Below are 22,796 nucleotides of genomic sequence, written 5' to 3'. Positions count from 1 at the left end.
TGCCCCAACCCGCCCTGTTGTCCTTCGACCTTTTGGGGGCTTGGGTGAGCCGATACCATGATCCCCTTTTCGCTAGTACTTTAATTTCGGAGCAAACAAGAAAATAAAAAATAAATATAAAAGAATGTGTGGGCATATTGAAAACTGTCGTGGAAGGCTACGTTTTTGAACTTGGTTCCTATGAGCTGATCTGAAGCGTCAAATCATGTGATGATTTTCGTACGAGGTCACCAAATTCGATTTTGTCACATTACTCTCGTGCATTAGACTAACATGATCAATATGCGCGTCATGGGCTGTCCCCATTTTTGGACAAAGGGAAACGTGAAGGACTCCCTTCCCTTTTGGTGCACTTGCAAATGTGCCATTGGGACAATTGAAGTGTGCACTAGCCAAAACAAGACATACTACTTCAACTAGAATTGATTCATGCTCGACCAAAGTCCAACGAGAGATGGTGACATGAGACATGACAAAGTGTGGTGCTTTTAATGGTTCATTCAAGCTTACAAACATTGTCAAACAAGCTATATCAAATCAAGTACATAGAAAAGAGGATGAGCATTTGCATCCACTAGAGGCCATAAAGATCAATGCCATCCCAAATGTGTTTATAATGAAGATAACAGGACAACTATCCAAAAAGTCATATATCTATTACAATTGTGGCGAGCCAAACCTAAATTTTTTTTCTTTACCAATTGAGTTACAAACTTTTTGTATTTGGACCAATTCAATCCATCAAGCAAATTTCTGTTGGAAATATCTAATGTGGGGCGATCGGTGCCGACGTAGATAATTTTTAATTATAGTTCAATTTTTAAAAATTTTTTCATTTATTTTTCCTTTTCTCTCTCTCTCTTTTTTTTTTTTTTTCCTTCCTTCTTCCTCTAGCCGGTGAGTTAAAATTGTCCAAGTCGGTGCTGGTCGCGTTACGTCGGCACCACTTTAGCAATTTCCGACCAAAATTGATTAAATTGGCACAAATGCAAAAAAAAAAAAAAAAAGGACTCAATTAACCAAAAAAGAAAAAAAAAAAAAGGTCTAGAATTAACCTAGCACAATTTCAATAGATTTTTTGCGAAGATAGCTATGAACAACCAATAGAAAAGCATTGATGGTTAGCAAATTGAAAACCCACAAAGCTGCCTAATCATACATTAAACATGTGTACGATACCCGTCAAGGTATGTTTTCATCAATTTAAGGGTGTGAATAAGCGATACATATGTTTCAGAAAAGAAAGACTAGTACAAATTATATGAGCGTGAGTCCCATAATTGAAAATCTCTGGGCGAAAGATTCCACAAGTGTCTTTATCTTCCACACGAAACTCCAAACCACGTTTCAACCATTTCATCCTTGACCACACCATCCCCATCTCCCTGACTGCACATGGTCTGCAATTGTTCTTGTGGTTTTTTATACCTTTTCGAGTCCTAAGTGCCATAATGCCCTTTGGCAGGTCTGGACTTTTGGATCCGACCCATTTTCATATGATTCTCTCTCCAGGAAAATCATGTGTGTTGATCTTATCTGCTTGTCTGTTTGAACCCTTTGTTCTTGTCCTTTCCCCCTACGGACCAGTCCACGGGAAAATCATAGACTAACGCATTTCTTCCTGCAGCCTAACATGAATTCAAACGGATCCTTGCGCTTGATGAATAGGCGAGGAAAAACATTCACAAGCACGGCAATGGAATCTAGGTTGTCAATTTCGTAGGAGGGGGTCTTCAGCGTGTTTAGTTTGGTGCACAATCGAAAACCCGCAAAAGAGAGAGAAAATAAAGTCTGAGATATGAGAGTGGTGCACAATCGAAAATTGCAAAGAGAGAGAAAACAATGCTGAGATATGACATATTCTCACAGTGATGCGACAATTGGAGCATCTATGAAAGTTTCATATATATACTCCAAATGGGCATGGACCGTTGAATCTGGTATATGTTTCACCGGACTCGCCTTATGCCAGAGCTTATACTTGCTCGGTTCACGCTTGTCATGGTTGCATTCAATAACTTCTCCACTACATTCTCCCTGACAAAATTAGAATCAAAAGAAACAGGAGGACATAATACATACACGAATACATAAATTTATATTTACTGTACTATGATGTTACATATGGGCCCATTATAAGCAAAGTTTGGTATTTTGTGGTCCAAGCGACTAGCAAGAAGAAAACACAGAATGAGACTAGCTTGAAGAAGGAAGAGACGCCATCATCAGCAGCAGCAGTAGCACAAAATTCTCAACAAACGACAAGGGAAACCGCGAGAAGTATGGCTTCGAGCCTCGGCCACATGCGAATGAAAAACAGATAGACGTGTCACGGGGTTGCATCCAATTTCACATTTTTACTATCTTATCCAAAGCGATCTACTAATACAATGAAAGAGTAAGTTAACCACGATCTCATGAACTGAACAGTGGAGGCAAAAAATTGATGCAGAGGAGGTAGTTTTGAGAGAGGAGGAGCGGAGCCAGCGACTTGGTTTGAACATGGCTTAACAACCGAAATTATTATTCCCTTGAAAATGGTCCCAAATGAAAGGGAAATGTTGTTCACAGATGTAAGTTGCAGCAATGGCCCTCCAGGCAGGATATTTCTTTGTGAAGAGGGAAAAACTGGACAGGTCATTTTCTTCTTTTGGTCGAGGCAGCTTTTCCTTGCATGAGGATCAAGTCCAGAACCAAAAATGGCCAGACCCTTGCCTCAGTGGCCATTCTGATATTCCCTCCCTCCCTCCCTCCCTCCCTCTCTCTCTCTCTCTCTCTCTCTCTCTCTCTCTCTCTCCCAACTTGAGCTGATGATTCAATAAATCCAGCCACGACATGTACTGTTCTCCGTGTGGGTCATTTTCCATTAGAAATATAATCCATTCTCGAGAAACTCAAGTCCTTTACATGAATGAGAACGAAAGACCATCGAGCTCAATCAGTCAGCCTATGAGTTGAGTGAAAATCACCTGGTAGTTGCAACAAAAAGAGCTCATTAGGGTATTATGAAAGGTCCTGTCATATATATACAATGTTAATATCATTCTTAGAAGGGAAGAAGCCACAAAAAAATTGCTAAACTATACAGATTGTGACACATTTATCCCAAATTTTTTTGTTTTTTTTTGTTTTTATACAAAAAATTTCAAACTTGTGTTCATGTGACACATTTATCCCAAGCTTGTATCAGTGTAACAAATTTACCACACAAAGATTCCTTGTGACACCAAAAACTCCATTTACCCCAAATTTGTAGGCATGTGATACATCTACTCCAAATTTGTAGGCATTTGACACATTTGCGGGGTAAATATATCATATGGTTACAAGTTTTATTTCATTTATTTATTTATTTTTTTGTGAGGGTAAGTGTGTCACATGCATACAAGTTATGATTTTTGGTGTCACGAAAAAATAATTTGAAGTAAATGTGTCAGACGGGTACAAGTTTAGAGTTTTTGATGTCACAAAAAAAGTTCGAATTAAATGTGTCACACGAATACAAATATAGGATTTTTGGTGTCACAAAAAAAATCATGGAGTAAATGTGTCACACGGGTATAAATATAGGATTTTTGGTGTCCCATAAAAAGTTTGGAATAAATGTGGAGCATAGTTTAGGATTTTTGGTGATTTTTCTTTTGTTATAAATGTTGTAATGTGACCTTTTCATGCTCATATCCCTAGTGATGCCTAAAATGTGTCGATTTCCTCGAATTTTCCGATGTAAAATCACACTAAATTTTCCAATGTTTTATAGTACAAACATTCACACGTCATTTGCTTTCCTTTTTCTGCTTCTCTGCGTTCTCCCCTTGAAAACACAATGAAAAAGCAGACATGTCTCCACCCCCTTTTCTTTTCCCCCTGAAATTGGGTCGTCTTCTGCCTTTTTCTGCTCAGTTCCTCTACCCTCGTTTCGATGACAATTCAATATTAATGTACGGCAGTTAAGTAGGGAAGGACATGACATACCGTACGATCATTTAGATTCCAGTGAACCTGATGGTGATGATCATGTCATGGCAGAGAGACATTGGAACAACATAAGAACAGCCAGCACTGTAGTTCTTGTGTTTGTGCTTCTAACCAGTGATCAGAGAGTAGTTGAGGCCAAACCGAGGCACGCTTACCCAGAAACTTTTAAGAGATGGAACTATCAGAGGACGAGGGGTTTTTTGTAATGAAGTGGTTAGGGTTTGGTTTTTGCATGTCTTCTTCGGTTTTCCCTGCATGGCATGACCTGTCCCCGGGGAATGTCAATGCTTTATCTGCCAACTCTTAGCTTTATTTGGGACTTTGATGAAGAATAAACTCTTCTCTGGTTCAATGTCTGTGATCCTTCTCTGACTTCATCCTTCATATCACGTTCTTTTCATCGAGGTGTGCATGTATTAATTAGTCAAGGTTCAGTGTTGGGTTTCTCGTTGACTAGTCCAATCTTGCCCACATTCCCCCCAAAATCCAACTAATAGTCTCTCCCTTCGAAACAAGAACAGCCAAATCCCAATTAGAGAGAGACCCGAGATCCATTTCCTTAGGACTTTCTTGGTAATTGGCCTTATGATAAACACTATCGAAAACTCCACCCTTCGCTATGGGTGTAATTTGCTCATTTTGTAAGGTTTTGTATTGATGTTTTTTGAGTTTGTTATAATCACCACTTCCCTCAATCTTTTTGCCATAATGTTGTGCTGTTATCATTTTATTAAAGTGTAATAACAGTAAATTCCCTAGATCCGATCAATAATGGGGAATTGTCCAGTTAAATCCCGAACTTATTGTACGGATGTCAATTCGGTTTTAACCTTTTCAATTTTTCCCATTTATTCCTAAACCTTAAGCAAAATTTCAATATAGTCCTTTCGGCGGATTTTGGCGAAAAAATGATGACGTGGCGATGTGCTACATAGGATGGCCATTGACAAAAATTGAATTGAATGACTACATTGGAATTTGACACAAATGTTTAGGATTAAATTGAAAAAAAATAATAAAATATAATTAAAAATTGACACATTTGCGCCGGCAATGCCACATCAACACCGATCGGCATCCACGTCGCATCTTGGTTAGCCAAAGTTGACCATATAGACTGAATTGGCACAAATGCAAAAGGTTTAGGACTGCAAATACAAAATGTTTTGGATTGAATTGGCAAAAAAATATTTAGAACTTAATTAGTACAATTTCAATAGATTTAGAACTTTTTTGGTAATTTTCCCCATTTTTAGTGATACATGTCACTCTCTTCATGTTTCGCACAGTCAAAAAGTCACATTATGTTTGTCTTATAATTCTTTTTTTAAATCTTTCCTAACCTAATTTCAGCCACTCATGATGCTTAATGATGAATTTTATGATAGACCTGTTCATTTTTGCGAACATCCAACATTTACAATTTACTTTTGTATATTGCAAACGAAAAAGGGGTTTTATGAAACGATAATTTAAGCACGTCTTAAGAAATGGAATATGGAATGATTCTTAACTTGGGTTTAGTAAAATGACCAACTATAGTTGCAAATTTTGTCTGATGACTTATGCGCACTTTCTTTTGAACAACGTGAAATTTACACACATCATATGTATTGATTGTTTTTTTTTAGACAAATTATTTGATTTTGTAGAACGAAAAGATCATTGGATTTTTTTTTTTTTAAGTCTAATCATTCCGTGCATTGCACTGGGTAATGTCCTGGCATTTTCGAAATCAAGATACATTGAGATTTATGAGCTTAGAGCTAAAGGATTATGACTGTACAGCTATTCATGCATTCGTTACTTTTTTTATAAGACAAAATTGGGTGGGATTTGTATGGCTTTGCCTATCACTAATTAAAGAAAGATAATATTTTCAAAGATTTGCTTGGGGGACTTCGTATATGCAGTTGACATCTACAAAAATCAAGAAACATATTACCATAAGTTCATTTTAATTGCGCTCATGAATTAGTCAATTTGCATGTGAATTGGTATGCAATTAGGAAAAAGCACCAAAAAAGTCATCAACCTATTCCATTGGTACTAATTCAGTCATAAACCTATCAATTGGGTAAATTTAGTAATAAACCTTTTCACACCGATATTAATTCAGTCCATCAATTCAATTTAGGCTGAAATTCACTTACATGGATGCAAGTTGTCTTACATGGCATGGTGGCGCTAACATGGACTTTTCTAAAATTTTTAATAAATTTTTAAATTTTATCTTTTATTTTTTTTATTTTTTTCCCTTTCTTTTTGTTCTTTCCCTTTTCTTTTAGCAGGTGGCTGGACGGCCACCGACCATGGACTAAATTGCATACTAATGCAAGTACAATCTTTTTTTCATTTCCTAAAGAAGAAAAAGGTGGATGGACTAAATTGGTACCACGTAGGACTAAATTGCATACCAATCTAAATCTTAAATTCTTATGCCAACCGTGCCACGTAAGAAATCCGAGGTCCATGTCAGCAATTTTCAGCCTAAATTGATCGGACGAACCGAATTGGTGCCAATACAAAAAGCATTATGACTAAATTGATTTAATTGAAAAAGTAGGACCGAAGGTACTAATATAATAGGTTCAAGACTTTTTCAGGGAAAATTACCAAAAAGTCCTAGACCTATTGCAATTGTGCCAATTCGAGTCTTAAACATTTTTCTTTTTTTGCCAATTCAATCCTAAAACTTTTGTATTTGTGTCAACCCAGTCCTAAACCTTTTGCATTTGTACTAGTTTAGTCTTTCCAATCAATTTTGACTGAAAATTGCTGACATGGCAAAACCAGTGTTGACGTGGTAATTTTTAATAGTATTTTAATATTTTTTGAATTTTATTATTTATTATTTCTTTCCCTTCTCTTCTTCCTCTACACACCTTTGATCGATGATGCCTCTAACCGACTAGAGGTGTGGCCTCACCCGCCACTAGAGATTGTAAGGCTCCCCCATTCCAAATCTGGCGGTGCGAGCCTTGCCCAACCCCTCGCGAGGTTGCCCAACCACTAGCGAGGCTGACCTTGCCGTCGACATTGGCCGGTGAGGCCACACCTCTGACTGGTCAAAGGTGTTGCCGTTCAGAGGTGTGGCTAAGGAAGAAGAGAAGGGGAAAAAAATAAAATAAAATAAAAATAAATTTTTTTAAAAAAATTGCCACGTCAGTGCCAAATGTGCCACGTCAGCGGTTTTTAGCCAAAATTAGCTGAAATAATTGAATTGACACAAATACAAAAAGTTTAGAACTAAATTGATAAAAAAAAAGTTTATGACTGAATTGACATGATAGCAACAGGTTTAAGAAATATTTTTTTTTTTGGCAATTCTCCCAACTTTTTCGTTATGCAACGACACACAAGATGAAGGACAATGTCACCCCGTGAATCTGTTGATGTTCTGACTTCGTGGGTAAGAACATAGTTTAAGACTTAAGGGCTTTTTACATGCTAAGGAATGAAGTTATCTCAAAGTCAAAAAGGTGTGAAGGATAACTATCCCTGACCTTTTGAAGTTGTTCATGAAAAAATGCGCACGATATGGTGGAGGCTTCAAGTTCCCAGGGTTGAATTTTTTTCCCTTGAATTTTTTCACTTGAGGGGGATTAGGACTTTCGTAAGTGGCATATGACATTGATGCCCCAGCCTTAGGCGTCCTTGGAATACAATGCTTTTTATCTACCACATGCTTACAAGTTGCTTATTTCATTTCCATAAAAAAAAAAAAAACTTGGAAATGAAAAAAAAATGAAATAATCTGGTTAAATTCATAGGTACGTATCATTATTATTTCATTTTGAAAGTTTACACAAACGTGATCTAATGTATAAATGTTTATATTGTTCTATATATGAAAGTTGTTAATCTATATTCCACCATGTGAACTTTACTTTACCTAAATTACGAAAACGTGATATTAAAATGACCTAAAATTGGAAGATGTGTATACTTATATTACTTGGTGACTTTCTTCATTTTCCTTTGTGCTACCGATGAGTTTCCCTAGGATGGAATGGACATCAGTTTCTTAAAAAGGCTTCTGTGAATCTATGATCAACGCAAAGGGTTTCAATTTCATGCATGTAACCAACCGAGATGTGAGGCTCAACGGTCCAAATTCAGGTGAGTTCTCCCACACTTGAGTCGTGCAAACAACCCAACAAAGACTAAGATTGGAGAGAGATAAATATTAATGTTAGGATACCCATACAAATTGTGTTAGGTGGGTCCAACTGCATACGTTAACAGGCTCGGACTTTGGCTCTCTTTTAGTTATATTCTCACATGAAGGTGTCGGGGTTTTACTGATTTTTGTTAGCTCACTTCGCATAAACCGTTAGATCAGGCAGGATCATATGAATATTGCAAATAATTTCCGAGATGTATAGTCGATGTATCGACTCTTGCAACACCAAATTGACCCATAAGGGCAGAATCAATAAGCACCCATTAACAACTATGTCTCTCTTCTGAGGGTTCTGATTGTAGGTATCAGTTTGCGTCCTCCCCAAGGGTGAGTGCTACCCTTTTTAAGCACACCCATTAATTGCACTTATCGGGACTGAGTTTTAGTCACGTTCTTACTCATTAACTCATGATTACAGTGACTACTATGATCATCATCATCATCAGGCAATAATAGCAACCCTTTGCCAGTCGTCGCCTCTCCCTTTCCAAGAGAGCATCTTTTCTTGCCCTAGCCGACATGGAAGAACTCAAAAACTCTCTCTCTCTCTCTCTCTCTCTGATGGAGATTAATCAACAGCGACCCAAGAAGAATATAATAACATTCTATGTGATGTAATGTCGTGGTGCACGTCAGCCCAAACGGCGGTGATTTCGGTGATTCCTTGCTTTCTTTTTTGTCGTAGTTAGTCAAATTCGCAGAGAGAGAGAGAGAGCGAGAGAGAGAGAGAGAGGGGAAGAAGAAGAAGAAGGTGAATTCAAATCTCGAAGCAAGACACATGCATGGCTGTAACTCATTCTCTCAGGCTAATCAACCATAAAGAAGCTAATATTCTTCCGATTAGTATAGAGTCAATAGAATATTAGGGCGAAAAGTATGAACTTGAGATTGCTGTTTACAATATTTTTAATGAGCCATTTGGGCTCGGAAGTAATGCCCACGAGTGACGGTATTAAAATACTTTCCTTTGCTCTTTCTTTTTCCAACTTCTTTTTTTTTTTTTTTTGTAATTTAGTGGCATTTTATAATTCTCTTTATTTACCCTAGAGCTATGGCACGATTAGTCTCCCTAACCAGTGTATAGCATATAGGCACGATCTAAAAGTAGCCACAAACCCACAAACTATCTAGGTATAGTAGCAGTTTGACTTTTGGTCAGCGGACCAATGTGTTCTAGGGTTTATCTTCTAAAGCTTCCAGACAATTTTACGTTCCGGGCTTCTCCAGTTCTGGGATCTTGACACTGCCATCTTCATTGGGTATAAACATTCTAAAGTTTAGAACCCTATGCAGAGAAACAATAAAAAGCTCATATAAGCATGAACTATACACAAGAGTAGGAAAGGAAAATAAATATGCGAAAGGAGGTAATAATTCCAGGTAACTTTACTTATTCTGTACCGCAGTGGCACAATGGTAACATTGCGTGAAGAGGTCGGTATGTTAGTAGTTTCCTCTCTATGTGGAGCATATGCACGGGACATGAGCCACATATAATACAAGGAAGCGACGTTGGATTTAAAATCTTAAGTAGCACATGTCTGTCTTTGCTCAATCTTCATTAAATCTAATGTTCTCTTCTGGTTAAAAAATTAGGCCAAGCAATTCAAAAGTAAAATAAATGGAATACACGGAGACAGGGTAGGTGCCCTAATCAAGAAAATGCTGGGTGCCAACTTGCCCGGTCACTGCTTATATTACCATTGTTTTGACGTGAAATTGAATGATCCTCCTCTGGCGGAATATAACAGTGGCTATAGACAAAGTGGAGCTAGGAAGCGTTCCTCCAATACGACAAACACATGGAATATGGAATATATAGCCCAAGCATTTGACAACATAACAAGCAAGCCACAGAGAGAGAGAGAGAGAGAGAGAGAGAGAGAGAGAGAGAGAATTGATTGAGGGGGGAATAGAGAAAAGAGAAGAAAACAAAGGGGTTTTGCATTTCCCGGAGAATCTAGAGCGCATAAGGCGCTGACCATGGCTTTGAGGAACCATTAGTTTAAGCCCACATGATTTGAACGTATTCAAGTCTCCCTTTTGTTCCTTTCCGCGAGGAAGAAGATAAATGAAAGGGGGCATTTTTCTAAAGTAGCTCGAGGGAAGAAGAGTCCACGCCCAAGGTGGACTTATTTAATACTGAATTAACCACAATTCAAAATGGGAAATAAGTAGGAGAGTTTGTGGAGGTTGAGACTTGACACTAAACAAAACCATACTTAAAAAAAAAAAAAAAAAAAGAAGCTATCACAAGTTCAAGTTTTGTGGATTTTTTGCAAGCTATCTAACAAATTTTCCCGAGAATTATCGTGTTTGGACTAGTAGAGAAATTGTTGTGATAATTTGGAAAAGAGAGGAAATACATGCAGAAGATTAACCAAAATCAGATTGAACTAATGGAATTAGGTGGCAGAGAAGCGAGAGAGGGAGAGAGAAGAGTACAAAGAGGATGCGAGAAAAATGGGAATGAACACGGAGTAATTACAGCATATTTTGGTTGCACGAAAATCATTTTCCACTTGCAATTTGTGCATAATTAACTTGAGAAAGCGAATAGTCATAATTCTCAAATCAATGACAAATAGGACCATTTATGTAGAGACATCTTTATATTTAATGGTGTAACATGAACATATTACTACCACATTAGCTTAAACAGGTGGTCACGAGTCACGTGACATTGCAGGAGGAACCCCCACGTTGATGCCGAGGGATACGGGGGGTAGGGGAGGGGCGGGACGTGGGTTTCACGCGCCGGGTGGGGCTCGACAGGGAGGATGAGGATGGTGGGGTCGGGGCCAAAGGGAATATTTGGACACGGAGAGGGAATATTGGAGGCATGGGAGGTGATGAAGACAATACGCTAGACGTTGAAATTGTATATTGTTCATGTTTGGAGTGCCCACTACACTACTACAGTTGGTTTTCCAGCGAGCCATCATTGCGCTCAGGCGCCACCAGTCGCCACTGCCAAATTCTTACCTGGTCCTGGACTCATCCAGTGTTTTGATCTATCGATGTTTCTCAAGAGAAGATATGGTCAGGAGCCCCATTAACGTCACTGAACCATTGAGTATGGTTGTTTGACCGATTGACATGGAAGTTGTTTTGAGAAAGGTTTGGAGGTCACTAGTTCTTTTAGTGCTCGTCGGAGCAACTTCAGTGCAACTCGTGTGCCCCACATGGATGCCTCTTCGTCATGGTCGCCTTGTCCCCATTGACGGTGGCGACAACAAGGGAAAGGGGGGATGCGGAGGTCGGCATAGGCTCCGGGTAGAGAGAGAGAGAGAGCTCCCCACTGTTGAGGGAGTTAGGGAGACGGAGTGCTGTGGTGGCTAGTGTGAGATAGACGAGTATGGAGCGACACGAGCTGCAGCACAATTAGCGACGGTATGTGAAGATTGAGGTGGTGTCCGAGGGCGACGCAACCAAGGAGAAAAAGACAAAGAAGATAGGAGGAGAGGCAATAACGATTTTTCTTCATTGAGCGTTTGTTGGATACGTGATACGAATCTGACGCTCGATAAGATGGTAATAGGTAAATGGAAATAGGATATGAAACATTAACCCACCCCCAATCAAGGAAGCCTACTAGGCCTTATTAAACCAAGAAGAGTTAGTCTTAAAAGGTTGGTATATACCATCAAAATGATCAAGCTAATGAATGTACGACTGTTTTGTACCTCTTTGAAAGGACTATTGTGTCGAGCAAAAGCAATCCCTTTCAAGATTGTTCCAACAGTTTCCAAAAAAAAAAAAAAAAAGATGTTCCAACAGGACTCTGCATATCTCGAAAGTACCGCTCGTCTTTCAAAACGCACTAGTGGCTAAATGATGGACGTACAATTTGTAATAGAATATATAGGAGACACTTGCTCTAATTAATTCTTCACAATCTTAGCTGGGACCATATGACAACTCCGCTGCTGAAATGCGCATAGCTCCTGCTTGGTATAGAAGTCTTATCACATGACATTGACGTCGAAATCATCCGTATTCTTACATACTCATTCAAAAGGGATTTTTAGCTTGATGATTGAAAGATTTCTGTTTGGAATCATCATTTTCACTAAATTATAAATCATGTAATGATGGATGTGATATACGCACTAGCTTGATTGGAAAAAGATTAATTAGGGTTCCGGCAACAACCTCCTAAGAACCTATGACAGACATCTAGAGACCAGTTTGCATATAAATGAGATCTTACATAGACAGACTACAAAATAAGAAATACATTCGTTTCTTTAATGTTCACGAGAGAGCTCAGCTCAGCTCATTCTAGGCTAAAGTCCGACAATTGCGCTGGGGCTCCGCACGTGTCCAGCTCGGTGACCTACATAAGACCGACCACGCATCGACTAGTTTTGCGAGTGAAGAAAGCATCGACAACATAGACATTGACTAGTCATGGCAATTTAGTCAAAATGGTGGCCACCCAAAAATCATTGCTCTCAAGAAAAAGAAAAAAAACAGTCCCTACACATCTAGTCGAGCCTATTATAACTGTTGGAAAAATATTGCTCTTGATTTAAAGGGGCATATGTCAAAATTCTTGTTCGCCCTAAACATTGTAAGCATTTCTCACATCACCGGCCATTTTATAAAGGAAAATGTTTTCATGACAGTTTGACCGTATTGTCGGTTATTTCTGATCATAGATCCACACACCATCACCACGTGTTTTGCATAAAACATTCATTAATTGAAAAATCTTTGGGTCAGAAATAATGACAGATCTGTCGGATCGTTATGGTAGCAACTCCTTTTCATAAACTCAAATGCTACTCATTTTTCATTTTCCCAAACAAAATGTAGTTATGCTTCTTCTTCTTCTTCTTCTTTTGTTGGATTGATAACATGTATTTTTTTGTAAAGAGAACTAAAAGTTTCTTCAATGGACATTTCCCGTATTGTGAAAGCACAATCCATTTCTCACATCACCGGCCATTTTCTAAACTCACGTGGTGCACATTTTTCATTTCCAAAAAAAAAAAAAATTGTAGGTTTGCTTTGATTTGTTGATTGAAATTGTAGCTTAGTAACATGTATTTTTATATAGAAAGACCTAAAAGTATCTTAGACGGACATTTCGCATGTCTCGAAAGCAAAGCTGGGTCATAGCGGTTCAAAGTATAAATTATCGAGACAAGCAATCCATGTCCACAAGACAAAAAAAAAACTGATTGGGGGCCTAATCAAAATTCCTTGCTAATCAAAAGGTGAGTTTGGCCACCATTGATGGAGATGCGCAAGGGCCACATCTGCTTGTGGGAAAGAGCCAAATAATAAAGGGCAATTCAGATGCAGCAGAGGGATATTTCTAGGCCTGCTAGTCAATCCTCGTTCATGAAATAAAAATGGGTATATTCTAAACTCATTAAATGACATAATCGAAATCTTACAAATTCAAATGAATTCTTTTTTTTTTCCTTTTTTCCAAGGAGGGGTGTCACTATCCATCAATGTAAGAAGAGAGAGAACCAAATTCCTTTCCATATATTCCATTCAACAGCAACACCCCCCAACTTTTCTCTCGCTATTATCATTCCAACCATTCCCATCAAGAAACCACCATTTATCACATCCCTGCCTCACTCCTCTTACTTATTCATTAATTTCTTCTTTTGAATATGCCTTTAAAGATAAGGAAGGAGTTCCTGCTCTCTCTCTCTCTCTCTCTCTCTCTCTCTCTCTCTCTCTCTCTGAGGTCTCTGCACTCACTGCATCGATCCTTAAATGAACTTTCTTTCTCTTTTCACTAGGTTTTGCCTTCAGAAGAGCTTCATCCCAGAAAAAGAACTCTTGTTACTTTCTCTTTCTTCCTCTCTGCATTCATTCATTTTCTTCAAATTTCCTTTTCAATCCCTAGCTGGGGTGCTCTCGAATCTGTCTCTATTTCTTGCACTGATCTCTATTCAAACCTAGAGAGAGATCCTACCGAAAAGCCTATGTTGCTCCATCCTCCTCCTCCTCAGTCTCTCTTCTTTTTAAACACACCCCATCCAAATCATAAGGCACTCATGATCTAATCACAACCTCCATCATTCCATTGTCAGCCTTTATATCTCCAGTTGACACTCTCTCTTTCTCACACTCTTCACTTACCAATTTCTAGTTTTCTTGGATTCTCCTGTTTCCTTGTTAGGACTCTCTACCATCACTGAGCCCTCGTCACAATTTCCCTTCAAGATCCCTAACTCTCAACCCCATGTTTTCTAGATCAAGACCCCCCATGACAACCCCACCACCAACTTTCCCTGATCTTTCCTTGCAAATCAATCCTCCAGGTGTTCCAGATTCCAGGAAGGAGGTCGCGGCTCATGGCTACGATGATTTCACAAGGAAACCGTTTTGTAGTGAAATGAGCTCGACCACCGATTCTGGCAGCAGCGGGAGCGATTTGAGCCATGAGAACAATTTCTTGTCACAAGAGAGGAGTTTTGGTCATGGCCATGGTGAGCCCACATTGAGCTTAGGGTTTGCAACGGGTGACGTTGGCCATTCAACCTTGCAACAACCACCTAGAAGCCTCAGTCACCACCACCATCCTCACACATATGGCCGCGAGTTCAAGCGGAGTGCTCGAGTCGCGAGCAGCGTAAGAAGAAGCATTAGAGCGCCCAGAATGAGATGGACCACGACTCTCCACGCCCATTTTGTTCATGCAGTCCAGCTTCTAGGCGGTCATGAAAGTAAATCCACGCGCATATCATGAATATGCTTTCACACCACATTTCGTTCTTTTGACATTTCTTGGCTTAGCCAAAAGAACCAAACAAGTAAAATAAAAAAAAATAAAAAAGAAGACTCTTCTTTTGCTTATGCACTCCACTTGTTTTGACTCAGAAAAAATTCATTAGAAATGGGTCGTGGAGAAGTTTAATCTGATTGAATGTAATTTTACAGGAGCAACCCCAAAATCTGTACTGGAGTTGATGAACGTGAAGGATCTAACCCTAGCCCACGTGAAGAGTCATTTGCAGGTGGATGTCTGCTCTTTGCACTTTTCCTTCTTCTTTTTTTTATTTTTATTTTTTTTTGTGGAGAATTAGTTTCTCCCACATATTCTCTTGATCTCATTAATTGAGAATGACATTTTTGGTTTCCATGAATTTTTTTTTTTAATTTGTCCTTTGTTGTATTCCATGATGTTGTGCATTTGTGGTGGGTAATGGAATACAAGAGGTAAGGACAAAGGGGTATCTTTAGAGCTCTCACCCTATAGCTATAGGGCATTAATCTTAGCATTGTGGACTTCAACTTCTCTCATTTATTAATTTCTTTTCTACTGTGGGTTTTGATTTTTGTCATGCAGATGTATAGAACAGTGAAGAGCACTGACAAAGGGTCGTCAGGTAATTGTGGATTAATTCTCACGTTAATTACTTCTCACGTTCCCCCTGAGAGAGCTTGTTGATCCAAGTTAGCTAGCTGCAAGTGAAGGAAAGAGAGGAAAAAACTCTCAGAAAAGATCAAAAAAAGAAATGGGTTTTGACTCTTTGCGTGATGAATGTTTCAGATCAAGTGCGAACACTAGACATTGGTACAAGACATGTAGATGCAGGATCATTATCTTCTGAGAAACATGAAGACTGCTACAACTCTAACTCCCTCAAGCCATTGTCCCAAGCGAGTTTCGAGCAAACGCAAGGGTTAGTTTGCCTTTTCATCTGAAATTTCAGCGCATTTGACGAAAATAGAATAAATAAAGAAGACGAAGAAGAACAAGAAGATCTGCACACATTGACGAGCAAGAGATGGTTCTTGCTCTGTCGTTGGTAGTATAACTTATCGGATGGAGAAGCTCGAACAGGTGCATTGAGTTTGATGAACACTAAAAGGGGCCTTAGTTTTCTAGATGAGGCCATCATTTTACGTGCTTGGCCTTTATGATGAGCTCAGCTTATTATAGGTTAAAAACCCACATTAAGGTGCCAATGCATGCTTTAAAGTCAAGGGTTTTTGTCCAAATCTCGAAATCACTGATGAAATCCAACGGGCGTCTGTAAGCTCACAAGGGGTTTCATTACTCCATTAAGCACGTTGAAATCTCTCACTTCTAGAAATCTATGCTTCTCCTTAAACCTAAGACCGCACATACGGACTATGGATGTCGTACCACGTTAAGTTACTGTCATCTTCTTCCATGCGTGACTCATATTGCTTATCCTCACTCAAATGAACTTTTATCAGTATAGTAACTTTGATATTGAAAAGAATCGTTCTGCGCTGGGGTTTTATCACTTGCTTGTGTTCCCGGTTCATTCTTGGCGACCAATTAATCATACATGTCTCATCCACTGAACCCGGATCGTGGAATTTCTTGCTTCCCTCCCCGGAATCAAGTAAATATCCAAATTTCAATTGCAAATAGATTATTTACATAGCTAGATTACAGACATTTCTTTAACTCTTGGACCTTTGTGCAAGCAGAGGTTTGTTGCGGTTGCAATCAATGGAGACAAGCGGAACAAGTGAATCGGATCACGAAAATGCTTTGACATGCGATTCCCACTTCAAAGCAAATGACACCAAGGTAAATGCAAAATAATCAAAAGGAGTACCAAACAATGTCTGGTCCAAAAAAACATAACATTTATTTGAAAACTCTACTTTTTTTTTTCTTATGTCGTTAGCTCTCATTGGGTGTCCATTATTTTATATAGGTGGACGAACAGAAGATTATTGATCGACATATGCCTGAAGATGTGAAGGGAAGATTGCACTCGACCTCCTCGTCGCCACATGCGGAGGATGCGTTGGTCAATCTGGAGTTCACTCTCGGAAGGCCAAGTTGGCAATTGGACTCCACCGAATCTTCGCACGGATTGACCCTTCTCAAGTGTTGATCCATCCATCCATCAATCAAAATTGATTACCTGCTTTAACTTTAATTATGAGGAAATGGACGAATGAATTATTTGGGCCTGCTATATTTCGCGCATCCATCAACTTGCTTGGTGATTTCCTTGAAATTTTGTCTCGATTGATGGGGAAAAAAAGAAGGGGCAGGCATGACCAAATGTCACGGACACTCGCTAGTTCCAAAGAATTTACAAGACAAAGCATAAACTGAATTTTCAAGCGACTATTAATTATAACTTTATGTCTTGCCTAGTGTGTCTAATAACATAGGACTAATGATGTGGGAGCATCCAACACATCGGAATCATCCTTAAGTTCCGAACTGATTCCTTCGGCAAGTCCCACAACTTCGTTGTTTATTTAGGCCTAAGCCGATTTTGGTTACAATTTGCTTCGGTGGTGTGAAGTTGCTGACATGACCTAACATGCCGACTAAAGAGTTACCGAATGCTGATCTAGCTAACTAAGCTTGACTTCTCCAAGATAGTTGCTGATTTCATCATCGATTACTAACATACCAACGGGGGACTTATTTAAGCTATTTCCTTAGCCATTTGGAGACTTCACATGAAGAATATTTATTGGTCCAACTTGGTGGACGAATTTGGAAGAGTCTGGATCAAGTCTCCATATCATTTAATGCTTTCAGGTTTCTAGTTGTCTTTTAATTGCTTTCTAGTTCCCAAGTGTTTTTAATGTTATGGGAGTCCTATGTCGTTTAGTCCCCATGTCTTTATTAGTTGGTTGGTCCTCTAGTCTTTCTTGTTGTCTATTCCTATGTTCGAGTCCCTCTATAAATAGAGGAAGGATTCTCCATTATAAGGAGACTTGACTGAATGAATGAGAATTCCTCAGTGTGAGTTGAATTATAAACCCTTTTCAGCATCTTTATCCTTAGAGAGTGGATCACTCCTTAATTGTGAGCCAAAAAACCCTTTATTCTAAGTTAGTGGTGTAACCTTATACCGAGGTGGTGAGCTTTCATCCTATCTTGATCTTTATCTTAGGCTGGTGTTATCTTTAGGCCTTGGTGGTGTTCATACTATCCTTCCTTTGTATCGTGGCTGGTGATATCTTTATATCTTGATATAGTTTGTATGCTATCGGTTCTTACTGTTCCTATATACTATCCCATACACTTATCCCCGAAAACCCTATACACCGACCATATACTTCATTCCTTCGTACCGATTGCAACTCTGAAGTCCTTACCAACGGAATCACTGGCCCACGCACACCGACGGAATCACTAGCCCACGCACGCATCATTGTATGAGGGGGACTTATATGAATAATTTGCGACCCACGACGAGGATTGGAACCGTGGTCCATGGTCCAGAATCCTCTAGCCATGTCGCGTTGAGGGGCGGAACAATTTGTCGTTGTTTTCAATTTCATTCAATTTTCGCACCCCCAAGGTCTTCAACACCTTCCTCGAGCCCACCTCCCTTGTCCTGGCCTTTGCAATAATTTTGGGTTGTTCGTTCCTAGCGACGTACTTTATATTTTCATGTGTGCTTAAGTAAAAAATTGGAAAATGGAAGAAATTGGGTTATAGACTAAAATAATTGACGTACAAGTTGATCAATGTTTCCCTCCGAACAAACCCAAATGACCTCATTTCAAAATCCATTACTAGGCCTTCTATGTTTTAAGTCAAAACAGGTATTGACCTCATAAACTGCCGCCACCTTATTGGGCATCTTGAAATACGTATGACCTCGTCAATTTTCGGATTTTTACCTTCCAAAGATAAAAATTATAAGATAGGAAGAACGTGAAGTCTATTTAGCTTGGCGAGTTTTGTCTAAAGTTCCATACACGATTATTAAAGAACTGATATATGATATCAACTTCAAATCATGTCCATGAAGTTATGATATCGTGACCAAGCCTAGGTGTTTAAGCCAGGTTAAATCATAACCCAACGATTTTGCATCCTTTGATAAATTGTTGATGTTTCATTAGCTACTACCTAATCATTAGCAACCATAGTCACCCGACTCCTTAGCAACATCAACAAAGGGGTAATGACGCAAATGATCCTTGAACTTTAACTCGAGGTGCAATGTGGTCCCCGAACTTTAATTCGGGGTGCAATGTGGTCCATGAACTTTTAATTTATTTAATGTGATATAAGAACTTTTGGGACATGTTTAATTTTAGTCTTGAACTATATAAAAATATTTAACATTGTCCTTTTCATTAATCCAAGTCCATAGACAATATTGAATATTGTCATACAATGCATGGACTAAGTTGAACATGAAGCAAAAGTCTATGAACTATATTGAACAAATTAAAAGCTCATGGATCACATTACATATTAAATCAAAATTTAAGAATTATTCGTGTCATTTTTCTGTCAAGAAACGTAAAATGTTGCGCTAAAACAAACCCTTTGCCCTTTCGGAGGGTGGGCGAGCCATCAACACGAGGCAGATTCACTACCCAATATCATCATTGCGGCTTTGACCGAAGTGGTGGGGGAAAAGTGGTTCTCTCACGCAGGATTACACGACGTACATGCGCGAAAGTTAAAGAGACTCCGGACAATTCAAAGTTTCCCGAGGGGGTGTCCCAATGGAGGACACACATTTTCTTGCTCCCTCATCATGATTTTCTTACCATATCATTCCGACAAGAACCGAAAGAACGTACCATTTATCTTTTCGGTTTCCAAAAATCATCCCCACAAGGTTTTGGTCCCCTATTCCAATTTGAACTTTTGAGCTTCCTCTTCTTCTTATTCTTCTTCTTCATGTTGTTCAATGTGATCGTTCCCCTTCCCTTCTGAGATTGGGATTCTCTTAGATTGGGTAAACTTATTAATCAAAATCACAAAAGGAAATAGTGAAAGTTGCAATCTATTGAACATGCAAAAGCTAGTGCCACACATCGTCGTGAAAAGGATCGTGCTATTTTAGGGAATTTCACGTAATAAAGAAAGGATCGTGGTATTTTCACCGTCGAAATGGCTATACCATGCCCTGACTTATTAACTTGACGGAAGTAATTCTCGAGATAACTAAATAATCAAAATCACAAGAGGAAATGGTGAAAGTTGCTATCTATCGAAAATGCAAAAATTACACAATCGTCATGAAAACACGGGACCATCATTTCACCACCTTATGTTATTGTCCGTTCGTTTTTTATGCAAACTTGCTTTTATCTCTTCTACTTACTATTAAAAAGATTTGGAATGATTATAACCTTGTTGGTAACTTTTTGCATCGTCACTCCCTTGGATGCTGTTTCGATTTGATTCCTTTCGCACTCATGCTGTTTTTGGTTCGTTGCCAAATTTGCAGGGCTTAGTTTTGCTTTCCGTAAATCTCCATTTACGTATGGACATTTAGATTACATTATGCGAACAAAAAGGAGCCGGCGTCGCATGAAATGTTCTCTTTCAAAGAAAAGAGGTACCGATTAGCGGCCTTAGTTTGATCTAGCGTAATCAACTCGCAGGGAAAATTGTCCAAAAAATTATAAACCTATTGCACTTTTGCTAATTCAGTCCTAAACCTTTTGAGTATGTCAATTGAGTTCCTCCGTTCAATTTTGGCCAGAAATCGCCGATGCGGACACCAACTGTCCTACATGGCACGATTGGCGTTGAGATAAATATTTTTTTTATAATATTTTAATATTTTTTCATATTTATTTCTTTTCCTTTTCTTTACAATTGTGACTGGCGAGAGCTGCAGCACCCTCTATTGGTCTGGGCGAGGGTCACCACAACCTTGCTGGTCACAAAAATTTAACTGGGTAAGTTATTAATGGGCCTATGTTATGCTAGGCTTTCTAGATGTGACATTTGGTCACCATAAAACGAATCGAGCCATCTAACGAGGGGCCAAAAGACTAGAATGGAAAAACTATTGGGGCTTATTTGAATGAAAATCATCCGTCAAATTCTCATGGAACAAAAAAAGTACGTGTACTGAAAGTTTTAAAACTTATCGCAAAACTATAATCGAAGCATACATGGACATTTTTGCTTAAGATTCTTTGCCGCGTAGGAGAGAGAACTGATTAAAATAATCCACATCAGAATTTTCCATTAGGCAAGTTTGACGGAATTCGTGAAAGGACTCGATTATACTTTCGTGATAAGTTAATCAAACTTTTCCAAAACAATCGGTGATATACAAACTTACTGTTGATCAACAACAATATTATCAAGCAACACCGACTTAATCAATTTAGTGCAATAGCATGGATTTCACAAAGCGGATCATTCGATCAAAATGTCTAAAATACATAAGTCAAGATTTATTCGGAGTTAGAAATGAAAACTTAAATGTTTTAATCTCACGTCCTACTTTGTCTTTACTCATGAAGAAAACATATAAATTTCAATCATTAAATGGGAATAAAAGAACACAGAGTACCATAAAAGTTTCAGCTTAGTTGGCAGACCTTTGGATCTATTTCATGAAATTTCGTGCATCTAAATATGCCAAAAATAAAAAGGCATTTTAGTGTTACATTAGTAATAGAAACTCAAAATTATCAGAGATGCTAACGTTTTGCTCATGACAATTGCGAATAGAACAATTATATATGTCCTAGTGAATTATTTAAGATGTTTTGGTTAACTTGAAAGTGAAAAGGAAGCCTCGATTGTCAAAAAAGGAAGAATGTCACGTTAATCTTCTGATCTTGTGGTAAAGAGTTGGGCAGGACAGTCCAAGTGAAATTTGGGAGGCTGAAATGGGTCATCCCCATAAGATAAATCAAGGCACTAGGCTTATAGGCCTATCGTTCTAACGGCCCAGCCCATTTCATTTTTGCCATTCTGTATGACCCCTGAAATGGTCAAAAACCCTAGCCCTTTGACTTGAGCTGAAAATCCCAAGCATGGAATTCTTGAGCAAGTAAGGGCCCGCATGGCAACACTTCTGCTTCAGAAATTAACTTCTGATTAGCGGTTGATTTTTTTACTTCTATTCAGAGACAGAAGTTGATTTTTCTACTTTTACTCTAAAAGTTAATTTCTAATCGGAGAAATTTATTTGGCAACAATTAAAAATTTATATTTCTGGAATATTATTATCACAAAATCTTCTATGATAAATTATTGTCAGTGATCGAAAAATTTCTATTTCATTTTTAATTTTTTAAAATTTCTTTTTACTTTTTAAAAATAAAAAAATATTATTTATTTTTTTACTTAGGCAGCCAGAAATGGCGACTTGGCAGCTACGGTCGGCTATGGTTGGCGATTGTGGTTGGTGGCAGGCAAAGGTCGATAGCAGCTAGCGAAGGTCGAAGGCGATGGTTGGTGGCAAGGAAGAACATATTCGAAGGGCAAAGATCGGTGGGGGAGAGGGGGAAGAGCATCTCGGGCCATGAGAGAGATGACAGAGGGAGCCGGGACGCACGGCCTGTAGCAAAGAGCGAACGAGTCAAAGGACAAAGCGAGAGAGTGCCGGAGGAGAGACGAACAACGAAAATCATTTGTGGTCAATGTCATGGTTGGTTATGAGAGAGAGAGAGAGAGTTTTTTTAGAAAGTAAAGATAGAGAAAGGGTGCCGCCGGGGGGGGGGGGCGGGGGGGAGCGGGGGGAGAGACTAAGGGGATAGAGAGAGATGAGACAGATATGAGCCGTGTGAGATTTTTTTAGTGTTTTTTTTCAAAGAGAGAGAAAGAGAGGAGAGAGAGATGTGAGAAGCGTGTCAAAGATTTTTAAAAAAAGTAAAGAGAGAGAAGGAGAGAAGACGTAAGAGGAGGGGGAGCGTGCAGACCAGATCA

At 38.9% G+C, this 22,796-nt stretch overlaps 1 protein-coding gene across 1 annotated transcript; it reads left to right on the top strand.

Annotated features, from left to right (window-relative positions):
- Positions 1 to 13,729: 13,729 nt before the first annotated feature.
- On the top strand, positions 13,730 to 17,276 carry LOC115726841 (probable transcription factor KAN4). The gene is made up of 6 exons (XM_030656907.2): positions 13,730 to 14,862; positions 15,077 to 15,153; positions 15,486 to 15,525; positions 15,690 to 15,822; positions 16,604 to 16,706; positions 16,837 to 17,276. Exons 1-6 carry the CDS (start codon positions 14,379 to 14,381, stop codon positions 17,017 to 17,019), a joined length of 1,020 nt encoding a protein of 339 aa, XP_030512767.1. The 5' UTR covers positions 13,730 to 14,378; the 3' UTR covers positions 17,020 to 17,276.
- The last annotated feature ends 5,520 nt before the right edge of the window (positions 17,277 to 22,796 follow it).

The sequence above is a fragment of the Rhodamnia argentea genome, chromosome 2 (genome assembly GCF_020921035.1).
Source record: "Rhodamnia argentea isolate NSW1041297 chromosome 2, ASM2092103v1, whole genome shotgun sequence".
In the NCBI taxonomy this organism is placed as follows: Eukaryota; Viridiplantae; Streptophyta; class Magnoliopsida; order Myrtales; family Myrtaceae; genus Rhodamnia; species Rhodamnia argentea.
The sequence above is the reverse complement of the archived record's forward strand: the minus strand, read 5'-3'. Positions and strand labels throughout refer to the sequence as shown.